This window comes from Lynx canadensis, chromosome C1, assembly GCF_007474595.2.
Source record: "Lynx canadensis isolate LIC74 chromosome C1, mLynCan4.pri.v2, whole genome shotgun sequence".
NCBI lineage: Eukaryota > Metazoa > Chordata > Mammalia > Carnivora > Felidae > Lynx > Lynx canadensis.
Window position 1 is genome coordinate 168897989 of NC_044310.1, and position 21917 is coordinate 168919905.

At 38.4% G+C, this 21917-nt stretch overlaps 1 protein-coding gene across 1 annotated transcript in view; it reads left to right on the forward strand.

Moving 5' to 3' along the window:
* Nucleotides 1-21917, forward strand: part of ITGA4 (integrin subunit alpha 4) — a 91804-nt gene that overhangs the window by 50840 nt on the left and 19047 nt on the right. Inside the window, exons 16-17 of the mRNA XM_030324489.2 lie at nucleotides 13286-13435; nucleotides 15550-15626. Of these exons, the coding sequence (XP_030180349.1) occupies nucleotides 13286-13435; nucleotides 15550-15626 (227 nt within the window). The remainder of the gene's footprint in view (nucleotides 1-13285; nucleotides 13436-15549; nucleotides 15627-21917) is intronic.

Sequence of the window (21917 nt, forward strand, 5' to 3'; positions counted from 1 at the left end):
ATCCGCTCAATCACCCTGTGTCTTTTGATTGAAGCATTTAGTCCATTTACTTTTAATTATTGGTAGGCATGCATTTATTGCCACTTTATTGCTTGTTTGATGATTGCTTTGTAGTTCTTCTCTGTTTCTTCTTTTGTTCTCTTCCCTTGTGGTTTTATGGCTTTCTTTAGTGTTATGCATGGATTTCTTTCTCTTTATTTTTGTGTATCTATTACAGGCTTTTGATTTTTCAGTTACCATGAGGATCATATATAACATCCAAAGGATACAGCAATTTGTATCCAGTTGATGGTCACTTAAGTTTGATCCCATTCTAAAGGCACTAAATTGTTACTTTCTCCTCCACATTGTATGTATATGATGTTATATTTTGCATCCTTTTGTGTATTCCTTGACTGATTTTTGTGGATGAAATTGATCTTACAACTTTTGTGTTTTAACCTCCATATTGGTTAAAAGAAGAATGGGTATTAACTCTTTTTTAAGCGTTGGGTAGAATTCATCTGTTAAGCTGGTCCTGGACTTTTTGTTTGTTGGGAGTTCTTTGATTACATAAGTGATTAATCTGCTACCTTTATTGTGCGATCACATTTGCCTGTGAAATTGTTCCCTTTTATAATTTTCTTCTAGTGGAAATGCTTCATTTTTTACATCTTAGTGTGTTATCTGTTGAAATTCTCTTCTATTAGATGTCACTCTCCCTCTATGATAACGTTCCTTGTCCATGTAAATATATGACGATGAATCTTTGCCTTTGCCATATTCATATATATAACTTTATTAGATCTTAATGATTTCTGAAAACAAGATCTTAGAACAAGGGATAATTTTGAGGCTGCTTTGATTTAGGGAAACTCAATTAACAATTGGCAGCAGTTTTTAGAAATGTCGGAGCAGCCGTGGTGAAGTGAGACTTTGCTTAAGGCTTTTATAGATGGTATTTATTGGTTGATCTTGATGGAATCTCTGCATCAAATTATTCGCTGATGTTTAAGAAGAGAAGAGGGGTGGTAAAGTGGGATGACAAATGAAGTAACAAGATTCTCTCCCTGCTTGCAATATTTCCAATAAAGCTATAAATATGTAGCTTAGGCATCTGATCAGGAATGCCTGCCACTGTTTATAATCTGAGAGACCCAGTGAGTTCAGTGGCCTTAGCAATGTTATATAATTATGAAATCAACCTGCCTACATGTATAGTAGATTAGTTTGTTCTTTCCCTTGATTCCTGAACTTTCTGGATTTTGGATTTATGAACTAAAACAGTTTTATTTTGTTATGTGAGTCTTTAGGCAACTTATAAAACCCATCTTTTTCAATAATAACTTCAAGGAAGTTAAGGTATATTTGGTTTGTAATTATATTTTATTTGTATTTTATGTATTCATTTATATTGTTAAACTGTACTAGTACATAATTCAGTGATCCATTATATATTAACCGTTATGTATTAACCAAAGCCATTATATATTAACCACAGCAAACTATGGACGGATCCATATAGGCAGATAGTTGTCCAAGTACAAACAGACTATATAATTATACTGACATTATGGTAGTCAGGAAGGGGATTAATTATTCCAGGGTATGTTAATTCTTTGTTAGATTGGAAGGTGTTTGAAGACAGAATATTACTTTTTGTATGTTTGCATTCCCTTAGAGTTAATACAACTCCTTACATAAGGTAGAAATCCATGAATATTCTTAAAATTGATGAGTGATGTTTCTCTGTATATTTAAAGAATTCTATAAGGGAAAATCTGAGAATGTTCTATTGGTGTTACGATTAGAGCACCTGTTTGGGGGCTGCTGTCTTTTCTCAGGATGTTGGTAGTGCCAGCTGTTTGACAGTTCTCCACTTCCCAAAGCAAGCTTATACTAGCTAGAGTGGTTATAATTACAGATGGTGGTGCTGGGTTAGGTTCCAATCTATGCCTCAGCCTTACCTTCTCCCTTCCCGATCCACTTCCCACATTTGTACCATTTGTACAAAAACATGAATCTGGGGGCACCTGGTGGCTCAGTTCGTGAAGTGACTGATTCTTGATTTAGGCTTAGGTCATGATCTCATGGTTCATGAGATTGAGCCCTGCATCAGGCTCTGTGCTTACAGCATGGAGCCTGCTTGAGATCCTCTCTCTCCCTCTCTCTCTCTGCTTCTCCCCTGCTTGCTCTCTCTCTCTCTCTCTCAAAGTAAATAAATAAACATTAAAAAAAACCCACAAATCTGATCATATTCCTTGCTTAAAATTCTTCTAAGACTTTCCAGTCCTCTTTTTTTTTTTTTTTAATGTTTTACTTATTTTTAAGACAGAAAGAGCATGAGTGGGGAGGGGCAGAGAGAGACACACACAGAGAATCTGAAGTGGGCTCCAGGCTCTGAGCTGTCAGCACAGAGCCTGATGCGGGGCTTGAACTCACGAACTGTGAGATCATGACCTGAGCCGAAGTTCGATGCTTAACCAACTGAGCCACCCAGGCGGCCCTCCAGTCCTCCTTTAAGTGTAGATTAGGTGCCCCTCCTTCTTCTGTACTTGTGTGTACTTACACTGGAATGCTCATACCCTACATTGTATGTGGATTTATGGATTATATAGATGCTGACATAGGTATTGACTTTCAGTTTTGTGTCCCCAGAGCCTTCCTTGTACTTGGCAGACCCACGAATAGATACACTGAAATGTTTATAGTGCAGTATCATTTTTCATTCAGTAAACCTTATAAATATTTCTGGCTCCACCCTTTAGGTTTTCCTCTGCATACACACAATAGGAAGACATGGACTTACTGCTTAGTGGCCATAAATACAAATTTCTATAAAAGTTAAACAAGAAGGCAGACTTTGTATAATTTCAGACATGTGGTAATTTGCATGCTTATGGGTTGCCCTATTTTATGTAATGTCCATAAAAATGTGACATGGACTCTTCATTATTTTTAATATAGATAGCACGTGACCATCCAAATGAAAAATTTTAAGCAAATCTACTTTTTCCCTCCCAAATACGTAATTAGTCACTTCAAGACATTTTTGCTATTCTTGTCTTTAGGTGGAGCTGTTAAAGTTAAATAAGTGTGAATATCTGTCAAACACAGTTCTTGCAAGAGTGCACGTACATTTTATATATTGTGAGAAAAGCATAATTAATAGCTAATTAGGATAATGAAAGTAATATACACCAGATGTAGAGAAGACCTTGTGGAAAATTAGTATGAATTAGGTAACATGTGATTTGGTCAAAGCAAGCTTGTTGAGAAGAATTAAAACAGTGGACATGTGGAGGGACAATCAGTGGCTGTCTAGCTCCTACACCTAGGGAATAATTTAATCAAGTTTGCTATTGTAATACTCAGGGCTTCAAGCTGTTCGGTTTTCACAAGTTGATAACTTGGGATTTGGGCCTTGATTTGCAGCATTCCTATATGGTCAAAGTTTCATGTTGAGATGATCACTTTTCAAGTAATTTAATAAAATCCTCTCCATGCATAAGAATGGAAAAGTAATGAGAGATCTCAGGTACTCTGTTTCATGCCCCAAATCATCCAGATACCACTTAATTAATACAAGTCTAATACTTGGTATGTAACTCATTTTCTAATTAATGTTCATTGATTGGCAATAGTCAGATTTTCTTTTTCATTAAATTCCTTCCAAACGTTCACCTGAATATCCTATTATAAGAAGCTGAAGTTCAGTAATATCTTGATTGGTTTATATAGCTATATTTTGAAGCGACATCTACATAATCAATCTCTAACATCTGTTGCTATCTGAAATGCCAGGCATTGTTCTCAGTAAGTATTTTACAAACATCATACCACTGGATTCTCATAACAATAGGTATAGGCATCATGAGAATCATCATTATCCCCATTTTCGATGAGGTTAATTGAGCCATAGACAGATGAAGTAATTTGCTCAAGGTCACACAGATACAGATAGGGTTGCACCTGAGATTGGAAGCCCAGTTACTGTACCTCCAGGCCTCTTGTTTTTAAGCATGGTATACGTATATTGATAGTTATAAATAATGTAAAAAGAAAAATTATCTTTTTTATTTACATAAGGACATAGAATAGTCTTTTAAGTGATAAATCCTCTTGATTAATTTACTTCATTGACTGTATCCAAAGTTACTACAGATGTAAGTAGCACAGCCATCATCTGTATTACAGGCATTTTTTCCTACCCATTCGGGATTACTAACTGAGCTTTACAAATTACTTGTTCTTCATTTGCTTTCAGGCAGTAATGTTTAAGCCATATTCTAATCTTAAAATGTTTATAGGTACTAAAACCTTGTTCCACTAACGTTATGGACTAGGAGTTCTGTAAATAACAATGCCATGGATCTACTCAGGAACTGAATAAATAGAAACCTCAATTATGGGTTAAGGTAATATATCTAGCCCTGATGCAAACACTTGAGTCTATTTAATGTTTAAAAGGAACTTTGTTGAATTTCTGTTTTAAAAGGAGAAGAACCTAGAGATTGAAACGAGTATATGAAAAGTAGAGTCAAACTGTGATATAAAGAAACTAGTTCTTGGGGTGCCTGGGTGGCTCAGTTGGTTAAGTGACCGACTTCAGCTCAGGTCATGATCTCACGATCCATGAGTTCAAGCCCCGTGTCGGGCTCTGTGCTGACAGCTCGGAGCCTAGAGCCTGTTTCGGATTCTGTGTCTCCCTCTCTCTGACCCTCCCCCGTTCATGCTCTGTCTCTCTCTGTCTCAAAAATAAATAAACGTTAAAAAAAAATTAAAAAAAAAAGAAACTAATTCTTCAAATATTTCCTGAGTATAGTAACAATTCTAATATCAAGAAAAGTAAAAACTGTCTAGTCCCATGTAGATAGACTTTATCTACTGATTGTTAACTGCGTTCTCAAATCCTGAGATATAATGTCTCTGTTTAATTTTTATTGTGCTTAAGATACTTGTTTTATAGGTTTGTCATCAACATATCTCATTTCATGCAATTTAATTAAATTGTCTCCTGAATTCTGTTAAAATCCTCCTGGATTACTTTATCAGTAAAATTTTATTTGCCTACCTACTTAGAGAAGGAGAAAAAGAAAGGAGTCTGTTTTTGTCAAGTACACTTTGAAGATCTCATTTCGGTCTAAAGAGGGCTCAGATTAAGGGCTTTTTAAGCGATACCGTGTTTTATATATTACTGGACTCCCATATTTTTTTATAGACCTGAGATTCTAGAACAATTTTACTATCAAAGTTATCCTTTAATTGAATGCTAAATGATTTCAAAGTTATTTTCCTGTCACTTATTTTACTATTGGTACATGTATGTTAGGAAACAAATTTGATAGTATGTAGTTGTATCCTTTGGGTAAATACCTTTTTTGTATCCTTTGGGTAAATACCTAGTAGTGCAATTGCTGGGTCATAGGATAGTTTTATTTTTAACTTTCCGAGGAACCTCCACACTGTTATCTACAGTGGCTGTTCCAGCTTGCATTCCCACCAACAGTGCAAGAGGGTTCCCCTTTCTCTGCATCCTGACCAACATCTGCTGTTTCCCGGGTTGTTAATTTTAGTCATTCTGACAGGTGTGAGGTGGTATCTCATTGTGGTTTTTGTTTTTCCCTGATGATAAGTAATGTTGAATATCTTTTCATGTGTCTCTTTGTCATTTGTATGTCTTCTTTGGAGAAGTCTTCTCATGTCTTCTGGCCATTTCTTAACTGTATTATCTTTGGGGTGTTGAGTTTGATAAGTTCGTCACAGATTTTAGATATTAACCCTTTATCCTATATGTCATTGGCAACTATCTTCTCCCATCCCATTAGTTGCCTTTTAGTTATGTTGATTGTTTCCTTTGCCAAGAGCTTTTTATCTTGATGAGGTCCCAATAGTTCATGTTTGCTTTTGTTTCCCTTGCCTCCAGAGACTTGTCTCGTACGAAGTTGCTGCAGCCAAGGTCACAGGGGTTGCTGCCTGTGTTCTTTTCTAGGGTTTTGATGGTTTCCCGTCTCACATTTAGGGTTTTCATCCATTTTGAGTTTATTTTTGTGTATGGTGTAAGAAAGTGGTCCAGGTTCATTCTTCTGCATGTTGCTGTCCAGTTTTCCAAACACCATTTGCTAAAGAGACTATCTTTTTCCCATTAGATATTCTTTCCTGCTCTGTCAACAATTAGTTGACCATATCGTTTGGGGTCCATTTCTGGGTCCTCTGTTCTGTTCCATTAATCTGTGTCTGTTTTTGTGCAAGTACTATACTGTCTTGATGATGACAGCTTTGTAATACAGCTTGAAGTCCAGAATTGTGATGCTTCCAGAGTTGATTTTTCTTTTTCAATGTTACTTTGGCTTTTTGGGATCTTTTCTGATTCCATACAAATTTTAAAATCATTTGCTCTAGCTCTGTGAAGCATGCTGGTGCTATTTTGATAGGGATTGTATTGAATATGTAGGTTTCTTTGGGTAGTATAGAAATTTTAACAATATTTGTTCTTCCAATCCATGAGCATGGAGTGTTTTTTCCATTTTTTTGTGTTGTCTTCAATTTTATTCATAAGTGTTCTATAGTTTTCAGCATACACATTTTTTTAACCTCTTTGGTTAGGTTTATTCCTAGGTGTCTTAATGGTTTTTGGTGCAGTTGTAAATGGGACTGATTCCTTCAAAATTCTTTCCGCTGTTTCATTATTGGCGTATAGAAATGTAATGGATTTGTTGGTTTTTATATCCTGTGACTTTGCTGAATTCATGTACCCGTTCTAGCAATTTTTTGGTGGAGTCTTTGGGTTTTCCACAAAGAGTATCATGTCGTCTGCAAATATTGAAAGTTTGATTTCTTCCTTGCCTTTTATTTCTTTTTGTTGTCTGATTGCTGAGGCTAGGACTTCCAGTACTGTGTTGAACAACAGTGGTGAGGGTGGATGTTACTGTTATGTTCTTGACCTTAGAGGATGATATTAGCTGTGGGTCTTTCATATATGGCCTTTATGATTTTGAGGTATGTTCCTTCTATTACTACTTTTTTGAGGGTTTTTATCAAGAAAGGATACTGTATTTTATCTAATGCTTTTTCTGCATCTATTGAACCGTATGGTTCTTCTCCTTTTCTTAATGTGGTATATCACATTGATTTGCAGATTCTGAGGAATAAATCCCACTTGATCATGGTGAATAATTCTTTTAATATACTGAGGATTCAATTTGCTAGTGTCTTAGAATTTTTGCACCATTGTTCATCAGGGATATTGGTCTGCAACTTTCCATTTTAGTGGGATATTTGTCTGGTTTTGGAACCAAGGTAATGTTGGCCTCATAGAATGAGTTTGTAAGTTTTCCTTCCATTTCTTTTTGTTGGAACAGTTCCAAAAGGATAGGTATTCTTTTTTGGATGTTTGGTAGAATTCCCCTGGGAAGCCATCTGGCCCTGTACTCTTGCTTATTGAGAGATTTTTTTTTATTACTGATTCAATTTCCTTATTTGTAACGGGTATCTTCAAATTTTCTAGTTCTTCCTGTTTCAGTTTTGGTAGTTTATATGTTTCTAGATATTTATTCATTTGTTCCAGGTTGCCCAATTTATTGGCATCTCATTGCTCATAATATTCTCTTATAATTGTATTTTTGTGGTTTTGGTGGTGGTCTCTCTTCTTTCATTCATGATTTTATCGGTTTGGGTCCTTTCTCTTTTCTTTTTGGTAAGTCTGGCTAGGGTTTTATCAATTTTGTTAATTCTTTCAAAAACCAGTTCCTGGTTTAGTTGATCTGCTTTTTGTTTTTGTTTCTTTCTATATAACTTCTTTTTGCTCTAATCTTTGTTATTTCCCTTCTTTTGCTGGTTTTGGGCTTTATTTGCTGTCCTTTTTCCAGCTTTTTAGGTGTAAGGTTAGGTTGTATATTTGAGATTTTTCTTCCTTCTTGAGGAAGGCCTGAATTGCTATATACTTCCCTCTTAGGACTGCCTTTACACTTTTGGACTGTTATATTTTCATTTTTATTGGCTTCAATGTATTTTTTCATTTCTTCTTTAATTTCCTGGTTAACCGATCCACTCATTCTTTAACAGGATGTTCTTTAACCTCCATGTATTTGAGGGCTTTAATTTTTTTTCTTGTGGTTGACTTCAAGTTTCAGAGTGTTGTGGTCTGAAAATATGCATGGTACGATCTCGATCTTTTTGTAGTGGTTGAGGCCTGATTTGTGACCCAGTATGTGATCTATTCTGGAAAAAGTTCCTTGTGCACTTGAAAAGAACGTGTATTCTGTTGTGTTAGGATGAAATGCTCTGAATATATCTGTTAAGTCCATCTGGTTCAGTGTGTCATTCAAAGCCATTGTTTCCTTGTTTATCTTCTGCTTAGATGACCTATCTATTGATGTAGGTATGGTGTTAAAGTCCCCTACTATTACTGTATTATTATCAATGAGTTTAAGTTTGTTATTAATCTATTTATATATTTGGCTTCTATCAAGTTGGGGGCATAAATATTTACAATTATTAGCTCTTCTTGTTGGATAGACTCCCTTTATTATGATATAGTATCCTTGATCTCTTACTATCATCTTTGGTTTAAAATCTAGTTTGTCTGGGGGCACCTGGGTGGCTCAGTCAGTTAAGCATCCAACTTTAGCTTAAGTCATGATCTCATAGTTTGTGAGTTCTAGCCCCATGTTGGGCTCTGGGCAGACACTGCTGAACCTGCTTCGGGTTCTCTGTCTCCCTCTCTCTCTGCCCTTCCCCCACTTACACACACACTCTCTGTCTCAAAAATAAATAAACATTTAAAAAATAAATAAAGTCTTATTTGTCTGATATAAGTATGGCTACTCCAGCTTTCTTTGATGTCCATTGGCATGATAACTGGTTCTCCACCCCTTCCCTTTCATTGTGGACGTGTCTTTGGGTCTAAAATGAGTCTCTTGTAAGCAGCATATCAAAAGGTCTTTTTTTTTTAACAATCCATTCTGATACCCTGTATCTTTTGACTAGAACATTTAGTCTATTTACATTCAGAGTAATTATCAATAGATATGATAGATATGAATTTAGTGCTGCTGTATTACCTATAAAGTTGCTGTACATTTAGATTGTCTCTGTTGCTTTCTAGTCTTTGTTGCTTTTGGTCTCTCTTTCCTACTTAAAGTGTCCCCTTTAATAATTCTTGAAGAACTGGTTTAGTTTTTGCTTGTCTTGGAAACCTTTTATCTCTCCTTCTATTCTGAATGACTGCCTTGCTGAATAAAGTATTCTTGGGTGCATATGTTTCCTGTTTAGCATGATGAATATATTATGCCACTCCTTCCTGGTCTGCCAACTTTCTGTGGACAGGTCTTCTGCTAACTTTATGTGTCTACCCTTGAAGGTTAAGGACCTTTTGTCCCTAACTGCTTTCAGAATTTTCTTTATATTTTTCAGGTTTCACTATGATATGTCATGGTGTTAACCTGTTTTTGTTGATTTTGAGTGGAATCCTCTGTGTCCCTTGGACTTGAATGCCTATTTCCTTCCCCCAGATTAGGGAGGTTATCAGCTATAATGTGTTCAAATAAACCTTCTATCCCTTTTTCCTGCTTTTTTTTTTTTTTCTGGGACTCCTATGATACATATGTTATTGCACTTTGTAGAATCACTGATTTCCCTAAGTCTGTATTCATGATCTTACAGTTTTCTTTCCCTCTCCTTTTCAGCCTCATTGTTTTCCATAATTTTATCTTCTATATCACCTATTCAGTCCTCTGCGTCCTCCATCCTTTAATCACATCCAGTCGGTTTTGCATTTCAGTTATAGCATTTGTTATTTCAGCCTGACTAGTTTTTAGGTCTCTTTCTCTGCAGCAAGTGTTTCTCTGGTGTTTTATATGCTTTTTTCAAGTCTAGCTAGTATTCTTATGACTGTTATTCTAAATCCTTACTTAGATATATTACTTACCTTTTTTGAGCACATCCCTGGCTGTGTTTCTTCTTGATCTTTCTTTGGGGGAGAATTCCCTGTCTTGTCATTTTATCTAGTTTTCTGTCTTTTGTGTTAACGAAAGCTTGTTGTATTTTCTGCTCCTAAGTGTAATGCTATATTAAGAAGGGGTTATACTCTGTCTAGAGCATGGTGCTTCAGGAAATGCTTCTGGTGTGAAATGCTTCTGCTGCTTTCTCCCAGATCAGTCCTCTGCAGAGTTCCTCCTTGCTTTCACTAGGGAGTGTTTGGATCTTTAACTAGGTGTGCTTTGATTTGTTTGTTAAAATAAGCCTGATTTAAAAACAACAACAACAGGGGCGCCTGGGTGGCGCAGTCGGTTAAGCGTCCGACTTCAGCCAGGTCACGATCTCGCGGTCTGTGAGTTCGAGCCCCGCGTCAGGCTCTGGGCTGATGGCTCAGAGCCTGGAGCCTGTTTCCGATTCTGTGTCTCCCTCTCTCTCTGCCCCTCCCCCATTCATGCTCTGTCTCTCTCTGTCCCAAAAATAAATAAACGTTGAAAAAAAAAAATTTAAAAAAAAACAACAACAACAACAACAACAAAAAACCTCATCCAGAAAAAGAGAAAAGGAAAAGGAATAAAAAAGAAAACAAACAAAAAACTATAAGCCTGATTCCAAAGAAAAAGAAAATTAAAAAAGGGAAAAAAAGAAAGAAAAGAAATAAAAAGAAGCCTGATCAAAAAAAAGGAACAAAAAACTATAAGCCTGATTTCAAAAAAGAAAGAGGAAAAAGACAAGAAAAAGGAAAAAAAAAAAAAAGCACCTGCTCCTATTTCCACCAGAACTGAAACTGATACTTTAGAGTACTCTGTGATCAGTAGACTTGGTTGGAGTGTCTACGTTGGTCCTCTGGGGGAGAGGCCGGCTGTGCTGGCTCACAGAGCTGACCTAGTAAAGATGCTCCTGCAGGGTGGGGGTGGGGTTTGGTATAAGTGATTCCACCCTCCACTGGGGGCGCTGTGTTGCTCACTGAAGTCCAACCCTGCTGGTAGGCAGGGGGGAAGATGGTGTTACTCTGCTTTCTAGTCCCCAGGTCTGGGAGCTCTCACCAGCCACTGTTCAGGAAACCCTTACAGACACGCACACAATCTCCCCTCCTGTGCCCCAGACTTCCATCAGATCCTTGCACTCAACCCGTCTGTACCTGGGCCATTGACATGCCTGGCGCCACAGCTCTTCTGTGTTTTAGTTCTAGTGCGCGGCTGGGATTCAAAACTCCAAATCTTTTTTTTTTTTTTTTTTTTTTTTAGTATAATTTGTCAAATTGCCTTCCATACAACACCCAGTGCTCATTCCAACAAGTTCCCTCCTCAATGCCCATCACCCACTTTCCCCACTCCTCCACCCCCCATCAACCCTCAGTTTGTTCTCTGTATTTAAGAGTCTCTTATGGTTTGCCTCCCTCCCTCTCTGTTTAGTAACTTTTTTTTCCCCTTCCCCTCCCCCATAGTCTTCTGTTAAGTTTCTCAAGATCCACATGTGAATGAAAACATATGGTATCTGTCTTTCTCTGGCTGACTTAGTTCACTTAGCTTAATACCCTCCAGTTCCTCGTTGCTGCAAATGGCCAGATTTCGTTCTTTCTCATTGCCAAGTAGTATTCCATTGTATATATAAATCAGATCTTCTTTATCCATTCATCAGTTGATGGACATTTAGGCTCTTTCCATAATTTGGCTATTGCAAAACTCTAAATCTTAAAGGATTACACTCCTCTTCTCTGGAGTAGAGCCTTGCAGTGCTGTGCCTGCTGACTTTCTGTCCCAGAAAAGCAGCTGCAGGGCTGTGCAGGTGCCTGGAGTTTATGGTGAAGCACAGAGAAAAGCTGGAACCAGTTATCTACCTTCTGCACATGCTTCTATCCCCTGCTGTTGAATGGCTACTCAAAGGTGCCACCCAGGTCTTTTGTCCTTAGGAAATATATCCTTCCAAATGCACTCCAGGAAGCAGAATGTTGTCTCCCAGAGTGACCCAGGGGATCCCCATACCACTCTGTCCACTCTCAGGGGCCTCTACCCTCCTTCTCTCCAGGAGCACCGACACCCTCCTAGATCAACTCCGGTGAATGGCACGAACTTCCAGAACCTCAGAATTTGAGCTCTAATGTTGGCAAAAACTTGTGATAGTCCATTCCTCCCAATTCCCCAGTCATTGGTTTTAGGGGAATGCTTTTTTTTTGCCTAAACCCAATGGGATGCTCACACTCTCTTGCTCCTGCGCGCGTGTGCTCTCTCGCGCGCTCGCTCTCGCTCTCTCTCTCTCTCCTGTGCAGAAAGGGTTCCCTACCCTACATGGCACTATAGCTTTTCTTTCCCCCACCTCACATCTCTGCACCTCATACCTCAAATTTTGAAGATTGTTCTCTTAATCCCTAGATCGATTTCCTAGGTGTTCAAAATGATTTGATATTGCTCTAGCTGTGTTCAAGGGACAAGACTAGCCCAGGGTCCCTCTACTACACTGCCATCCTGACTACTCCCTCTGTAGTATATTCTTTTTTAATGAGGAGGTTAGTGAATAATCATATAAAAAAATAATTTAAAAACTTTTTAATGTTTATTTATCTTAGAGAGATAGAGCATGAGTGGAAGAAGGGAAGAGCGAGAGGGTGACACAGAATCTGAAGCAGGCTCTAGGCTCTGTGCTGACAGCTCAACACGGGACTCAAACTCACAAACTGTGAGATCGTGACCTGAGCTGAAGTTGGATGCCTAACTGAAAATACAGGAAATAACTTTCCTACATATCATTTATAATCTATCTAGAAATCTAATTGGAAAAGTTCCACAAAGAATAGCAAAGAAAATGATATATTTAATAATAAATGTAAAATCAAATGAATCACATTGAATTAAAACGTTACTGAGAGATATAAAAAGAAAACTTGAATAAATTGTAAGAGATCTCTTATTTCTACAGGTCTGCTACACAGAAATGTTAAATAGACTAAAATGTTGATTAGTTCTTTGAAATGATTTACAAAGAATTTGTAATGGAAAAAGCTTATGATATAATGTCAGGTGAAGACAGGTATGCCAAGAAAATATCACAAAAGTATGTCCAAATGTAAAACTATGTAACTATTACAGGATGGATAGGTTTTTTTTTTCTATTTTTACACTTTTTGTGTCTTTTCAAATAAACATAAATGCTTATGGAATGTGGAAAAAAACCCACATTCAATGTATTTTAACAATTTAGATGAAAGGGTAAAAATAGCTTGTTTACCTTTCCTATGTTTGGCCTTAATGCAGGAAAAGAGGAGTTCTATGTCTATGTTTTTTGATTCACATGCTTATTCTGATTTCTAACTGATGGTTTTATATTCCCTTAGAAAGATGTGCGGGACATCCTCACCCCAATTCAGATTGAAGCTGCTTACCACCTTGGGCATCACGTCATCAGTAAACGAAGTACAGAGGAATTCCCCCCACTTCAACCAATTCTTCAGCAAAAGAAAGAAAAAGACAGAATTGAAAAAACGGTAAGAATATTTTCCTTTGTTCCAAACATTATGTGCATATAACTCAGTTTTTGAAATATTGCATAATTCTGGGGAAATGAATTCTCTTTCTGAATTCTTTAAAATTTTTTAAATCAATTTTCTTAATATACAGAGAGATTTATGCTGTGCCTTATTTTCCACTTTTCTTTACTTTTTATATTCCCTTTAGGATATTGAGCTCTGAGTGTGTTTCCATATGCATTTAGTTCAAGAAACAGTTTCCCATATACATGAGATGTTAATTTTCCCTCCTTGATACTTTCATATTCAACTATAGGCTTTTTAGCCACATCCCAGGACCCATTGCATTTTGAGATGGATCCTGCATTCTAACCAGTGGGCTGCTTTTTCTAGTGTATCCCCTAATAGCTCTGTTTCACTGGCAGATTGTTTACTCCCAGGAGTCCAGTTGTTCGGACCTTTACTGTCCAACATGTCATCAACAGGATGTTTGGAGGCATGTTTTAAAGCATTTGCTAATGGCACACAGTGTAAAAGGCAGAAGTGACATTTATTATTTTTTTAAATATGAAATTTATTGCCAAATTGGTTTCCATACAACACCCAGTGTGCTCATCCCAACAGGTGCCCTCCTCAATGCCCATCACCCACTTTCCCCTCCCTCCCACCCCCATTCAACCCTCAGTTCTCAGTTTTTAAGAGTCTCTTATGTTTTGACATTTAAAAGGCTAGTTCGTATCCTGTTTAGAGTAATTGCCCTTAAGTCACCTGAAGATATTCAAGATTACAATCATTGCTCTCTAGAATGCTAGATCAAATGAACGTAACTTAAGAGCAAGTTTTCTTGATACTCTTATGAATATAATTGTGGAAATCAGTGTTTTCACTCTTCTTTTGAACTTCAATTGTCAATATCAACTATTTTTAAATATGTTTAATAATGAAAAATTCAATATTGTAAGTACACAAGCCAAAACCTTAGCAATTTATAGTTGCGTTAGAATAATCTGCATTTTGGGGGGCACCTGGGTGGCTCAGTTGGTTAAGCATCCAACTTCGGCTCAGGTCATAATCTTGCAGTCTGTGGGTTCGAGCTCCGCATCCTGCTCTGTGCTGACAGCTCAGAGCTTTAGATTCTGTGTCCCCGCCTCTCTCTGCCCCTCCCCCACTCATGCTCTGTCTCGCTCTCTCAAAAGTAAATAAATGTTAAAGAGAAATTAGAATAACCTGCATTTTGATTTTTAGAACAATCTGCTTTACAAGTAAAAGTGGTAGGAAAAATATCACATTTACCTCATCATTTAGAGAAAGATTTACACTTCCCTTCTGCTTCCCCAGGCTGAGGTAGTCTGTGGTCTGACACCCTATCTGACAACATGCTAGTCATTTCCCATTTAATGAACCTAGCTCCTTCTCTGACTTTGTAGATTTCTGTCAGCATCTTTCCCTTTTTACCTGTTCCTCTTAGCTTCCTTTTTATCTCTCTCCACTTTTTCCTCTATCTTAGACCTCAGGTCTTCCCATGTACCTCTTAGTATCTCTGGGTCCTATTAAAATGTTCCAAGTTAAGTAAGTTCTGGAACCCTTAGGATAGACTATAATTTAATTTAGCTCCAGGTGTCCTCCAGTAAAATTTCTAACTTTCTGCATTTTGCTGTTTTCACTAAATGGAGGCTCACCTCCCATCACCTGTGAAAAGTGCATGCCATGCTTCTTAGTCATAAGTGGGATCGCACAGTAGCACCAGCAAATTGAGAGGAATTCGGCGAAGGACACCCTGGCAGCACAGGCTTTAAATACCTACCTAGGGTACTACCTCAGTCTGCTTAAACTCATTTTTTTATAGCAATTGTAGAAGAAACACTAATCTTTCCATTTAACACATCTAGGCTTTATGTTAACCTGTTGGAAGAACTTGGTACCTTTTAGTCCTGCAGTTACTTGTCATTGGAACTGTGACTAATTCTCAAATCAAACTCCAAAAGGGACAAAATGAGGTGTTCATCAATTTTATTTCACTTTTCTCGTGTACTACAGATGGCAATTTCTTTCTAAAAAAAAAAAAAAAAAAGCATAGAAGCATACCTCCTTATTAAAGTAACATAAAAAATACTGTTCTGTTTTACTTCCAGATAAATTTTGCAAGATTTTGTGCCCACCAAAATTGCTCTGCTGACTTACAGGTTTCTGGGAGAATTGGATTTTTTAAGTAAGTGTAGTTTCCTGTTCCTCACTGAGATGGGTAACGGGTGTGTGCTTGTCTGTTCTGAAGAGACTAATCCTTGGGGATTAGGGGCATTCAATGAATTGAACAACATTCTGCTGAGAGAGATGAAGGGGTCTGTATATCCCTCCCTGAACATATATACTCAGAGCTAACCACTTTTTGAAAGAATGAGAATATGTGAGCACCAAGGTTTTAATCTTTTACTGACCACTCAGGAGATATTTCAGGATTTAATTGTGCCTTGGGTTATCATTATTGTAGTTATGTTTTAGACATTGTAAGTGCCTGTTAATAGAGTTTAGGTGGCAAAACGGGCTAACATCCACTAACATAAGGATTAGTTTTTTTTTTATCATCCACAAACTGGTTACATAAGTCAGACTGATGTACAAAACAAAAGAAATACCTAAATGTATATATGACACATTTGAAAGGGAATAAACCACTTTGCTTCTCTAAATTCATGGATGGGGGGACAGTAAAAAGAAAATACATGTATCATGCCAAGAATAATGCCTCCACAAGACATAGTGAAAATTAGATAAAGGTTGCTTGCTTTTACTATTTTATCATGGGAAATAAGCCACTGCAACTTTGTATCCTGTCTAAATACCTTATTTGGAAATTGCTCTGTGTACTAGAGGGAAGATAGGAGAAATGAGGACCAGAGAGAGAGAATCTAAACTTAGGTTGAAGGCTCACTGTGTACAGGAAGTGAAAGAGGAATCAGTGGCAGGACAGGAAAACGGTAAACGATTTTGTGGAGGTAGGGATAGAAAGGAAACAAGTTTAATTGGGGCATGTTGAATCTGGTGCGATTTCCATATATGCAGCTTTCCTCTTGAAAATCTAGTTCAGGATTGTATTTGGAAGTCTTCTCCCATTAGCAGTTTGTGAGCATGCAGGGCTCGGGGGTGGGGAGATGCCTGGAGATGGGAATTTCAGAGAAAAGAACCAAGGATCAAGTTGGGGAGGAGTCAATTTTATTTAAAGATCTTAAGAATAGCAAGTCCCTGGGGGGAAACTGAAGAGGTATCTTTGGAGAACTAAGAAGAGAACCAAACCCATCCTGAAATAGCCAATGGAGAATATAGAAAGAGGGATTTAATACTGTAAAATTTTGTAGAGAGATCAGATACCACAATGCCTGAGGAAAGGTCATGGGAATTGGCATTTAGAACGGGACTGGCGGGTGAGAAAAGGCTGTCCCTGGCAAATTGTGAGATGGGAATTTCATTGCAGTAGTAGGCAGTCAGGTCTTAAGGGAAAAATAATATACCGGGGACGAGTAGTTTCAACTGAAGAGTTTTTATGTAGTGATGAAATCTGTTATTTATTTAATCATGGAAAAACATGAACACGCGTGAGGGTCAAAGGCAGAGGAAAGACTAAATCCAAGAGAGAAATGTTCTTAAAACCAGGGGGCACTTTTCAGACTCGACCTGAACTCTCCTCTGAAACATCTGACAGCCGCTCACTTCACCTTTTGCACATCTTTCGCTTTAAGTTCCATGTTGCCATAGAACTGGCCTTCTGCTCCTACTTCTCTAGCTTTTTCTCAGTTGTTTTTGGAGGATCCATGCTTTTGGCTCTCCTGGGTTCCTGGACCATTCTCTCTCACCCCTTTCTCACACTCCCATATTTTCCCTGGGTAATCTTGCCCACAGCTGTGACCTCCCCTGGCCTGTCTACACTGCTGTTGCTCAGTATCTCAGAGTTCCACACCTACACTGGCAACTGTCCACTAAGACAGGTCCTGTTGGGGACCCAGTCACTGTCTACCAATGACACACCGATAGTTACCAAGGCCAACAACCTGGAGCTCAGCCTGAATTCTTCTCTTTTATCCCTGAAACACAATAAATTACTTAGTTCTGTGATACTACCACCTAAAGGTGTATTTGTTAATCTGTCCTACTTTTCTATCTCTACCACTATTGTTCCAAACCAGGCGCTCAATATCCTCCCTGGATCACCAGGCTTTCCCACTTTCTGGCCTTTGGGCCTCTGGTTTTGTATTCTAGTTCCTCTACCTGGGGTGATTCCAGAGTGTGAGCTTTCTGACATAAACTCCCTAGTGTTGTTAGCAATGCTGCATGACTTTTTTCCATTGATGGCAGGATACTTCAGAGTTGCTTGGCCCTGCATGCTTCCCTGAGCCTCTGTATCTTTTTGTTTCTCCCACTTACCTACCTGATTAATTCTTATTTACCTTATAAATCTCAGCTCTTTTCTAGGTAAAGCCCCCTTTGTCTCCAGCTACCCGAACCCAAGTCCTCCTGTGACCCTGGTCCCACTGCACTTAGGCTCACCACCATTACTGTCTGTCTCCACGCTATCCTGTGAGCTGCATCAAGGCAGGTTTCTGGCTTTTCATCCCAGTGCTCCCAGTGTCTAACACAGTGCCTGGAATGCTACAGGTGACTAATGGCTGTTTGCTGAGAACAGAGCAAGGGCCTAAGGAAACAGTATATAATGCGGTCAGACTCAGATGCAGGAGTTCGCCTTAGAGAGAAGTTAAGATTCTCCTTACCCTGAGCTAAGAAATTGTGAAAAGGTGCTTGACAATAGACTAAGAGAGCTCTGTGCGGAAGGAAGGGAAATGCAGAGAATTCATGGATGGCCAGGATATAAAGGGAGTTTATGTATGGAAAGCGAAGGCTTTGAGAAAAGACTTGAGAACTTGAAGGGAATGGGAAAAGATTCAAACGAGCTGTTAGGATAAATGGGATAGGAATGAGTAAAAAGGTTGACAAACAGTGTTGAGTACCCTGCTGGGGTGGGATCACATATGGCAGAGAATAAATTAATTCTTTTCACTTAGTCAATGCCAGTATAGCCTTGAGCATCCACAGTTGAGGGCCAAGAAGCCCTAACCTATTTGATTTATAATTGGACTTTATACTTAAATTATCCAGATTAGCTGTTCAAAGAGCCCAAAAACAATGACTACTAACTACTTTGTACCCCAGCATGTAATGTGGTGCCTTTGTTGAGTTATTAGATGAATAATTTACAACCTTCCCATTCATGTATTTATTTTCTTTGTCAAACGCTTAGTTTTCTTAGTGTTTTTGCTGTCACCGGCCTTTGATAAGAAGAGCTGTGTGGGGGAAAGCTTATCTAAGCTATAAATAAGTCATGTTTTCATTTTCATAAATCAGACACTCCCATTGTCCCTTTTGTCACCTTTCTCTGCAACCACTCTGGCCGATGAAAAAATGGGGCGTTGAAGTTTATGTGAAAATATCACCATGGATGCTTCTTTCCTGAAGACTGAAAGTACATCTTAGTGAATTAAGATATTCTGTCACAATAAATTATATTACCTACTTTACATTTTTAATTTGAAGTGATCATTTTTCTTGAAATCTATCAAGTTTATTGTGATTTTAAATGGCAGCCAGGGAAGGATAAGGCAGTGTTTCTGAAGGTGTGGCCTTTGAGTCACCTTTATGAGAATCACCTGTAATGCTTATGAGAAATGGAGTTTTCCAGGCCACACACCATCCAAATAGGAATCTATGGGTGCCAGGCCAGACATGTTCAGTAGTCATAGGGCTACGAGTGTTTCTTATCAAACTAAAATGTGGGCAGCGATGTTGTAGTTGAGTTTCAGGTTCGGAGTCAAACTAACCTGGTTCAAGTGGATCTACCATTTACTAGCTGAATGACCTTTTTAGAGAAGACTTATCAGTTCTGTAAACCTCTTTCCTCATTGATAAGAAAGTAAAATCATACCTACTCTACAAGGTTGTTTTAAGATAAAATGCAGTGATACGAACCGAGGGCATAGCACAAAGCCTGGAATACATAAAGGTTCCTAACAGTTATTGTTGATAGCATTGCTGTTGGCATACGTACAGCCTTTGATTAAAAAGTTAGGGCATCTGGTTGGCTCAGTCGGTTAAGCTTCGGACTCTTGATTTCAGCTCAGGTCATAATCTCACAGTTTGTGAGATCCAGCCCTGCCTCAGGCTCCATACTCACAGCAAGGAGCCTGCTTGGGATTCTCTCCTCCCTCTGACCCTCTCTGGGTCACCTGCACATGCTTTCTCTCTCTCTCTCTCTCTCTCTCTCTCTCTCTCTCTCAAATGATAAAAAAAAAAAACATAAAAATTTTTAATTAAAAAAAAAGTTTTAGTTTTGTGATAAAATGAAATAGTGACAAAGAATCCTAAGCATTTTCCACATATGTACTGGTTATTTGCCCAAAGTTTAATGTCTCTTTATGTCCCAAGAAAGCCGCTGATTGACTGGGTCAGAAGTTGTTAGTTTCACGAGGTTTGAGGTGGCAAGGATGCCAGTGTAAGGTATAAGTCCCACATCTTTTGTACCAACTAGGAAAGTTACAGGCTGTTTCTGTTAGGTAAATGATAACTTGAGAAATTTTCAAATGAAAACTCTTAATTAACTTTTAGGCCCACAATGAAAGGTTCTGAAAATTGCTTTGCATTATAACAAATTCTATGCTATCAGACAGAAATATGCCTCTCTCACCTAGAAGTCCCCTCTCCCTCGTTGGTAATAGTAAGCACACGTGACCACTCGTTCTATATGTTCCCCTGAATATAACCCCACTGATACTAACGGTGTTCATGTGCCTCAGAGCTAGAAACCTGCTTTAGCTAAATGCATTTATTTCCTCAGTAAAGAACATGAGTTGTGAGAACTGTGGTAGCAGACTGCCTAGAGCAAACTATATAGCACACAGGCACACTCTGTCTCATGTCTTCATTAAGTGGAGGCTTCCCCCAAATGTCTAAATTCTCAGGACAATAAACTCCAATCAAATGGGCTTGCACTGCAAAATGATCAACAAGGATGGTTTTATCAAGATCACAAATCTAATAGCAGGTATTAGCCATCACATAGGCTGTTTCAAATCCAGCCTTTCATATAGATTACTGATACAAATGACACTGCTTCCCTTGTCTACCTCAGTCATGTGTCCCAGGCAAGTGGTGTAGCTTTTCCTGAGCAAGTGCATTCATATCCGTTAGGAATGCATTTCACTGCAAGTAAGGATACTTGATGAATAGTGCCTTAAACAAGGAAGGCACTTAATTGTTTTGCATAAGAAGCAGAAGGTGGTGGGGCGCCTGGGTGGCTCAGTCGGTTAAGCATCCGACTTCAGCTCAGGTCATGATCTCGCGGTTTGTGAGTTCGAGCCCCGCGTCGGGCTCTGTGCTGCCAGCTCAGAGCCTGGAGCCTGCTTCAGATTCTGTCTCCCCCTCTTTCTGCCCCTCCCCTGCTCATGCTTTGTCTCTCTCTCCCCAAAATAAATAAATATTAAAAATAAATAAAGCAGAAGGTGGCTGCAGATTAAATGGGCAGCTAGCAAAATTGGGACATGCATGGTTATCTTTCTAGTTCTCTTGGTTTTTCCCTCACGGTCACCCCATGGCCGTAGCAGCACCTAGATTCCCAACAAGAGAAAAGGGGCAAGAGTAAAATTCTGGGTCCACTTGAGGCTGCCTTTCTAGGAAGGGAAGCATCTTTACAGATTTCTTCTTCTGATTGAGACCTTGTCACATGCTCATCCCTGAATCTGTCCTGGTGGAAGAATGGAATCATCATGACCATCCTAGATCAATCATAATTCATTCCCTGAAGCTAAACTAGGGGCTTCTCTTCTGCAATTTCAATGGAATACAGGCTTCTGCCTGAATAATCTGGGGTTCTTCTAGCAGCTAAGAAGGAAAATTACTGTTGGGTGGACAGTGGGCAATGCACAGCATCTGCCACTATGCTGTTTGTCCCCAAAAGAGCAAGTCTAACAAAATTGTCTGTTTTTAAAACGGAGATGGTAGGAATATATGCTTCACTGATCTCAGAGTTTTAGAAAGATGAATTACATGCTTTATACATGAAAACATGCTAATTACTAACTGTATCTTCCAATCTGTGTTCTTCTGCTGTACCTCTTGGGACATCAATGAGTTTGCCCCTATTCAAATGCAATCTTCTTAAATGTCAGTTAACTGATATATTGTGGTTGATGAGAATTTTCCAGTATTTTCTTTTTTCCTGAAGTCAGTAGTAAAGAAAAAAAGAGGATGATTTGTCACATGGACCTATAGGCCACTTGCTGCAGGCTAGGTTTTTGTCAAAAATAAATGAGTCCTGTACCTTGACACAAGTACATTATCAGTTTACAATTAGATTTTGTTCTAACATCTTGATTAAAAACATGTTAGCTATGAAGCATTAATTCATTCTATCAAGGCAAACTGCATTCATTATACTAAGACTTGAGGAAGATTTCTTATA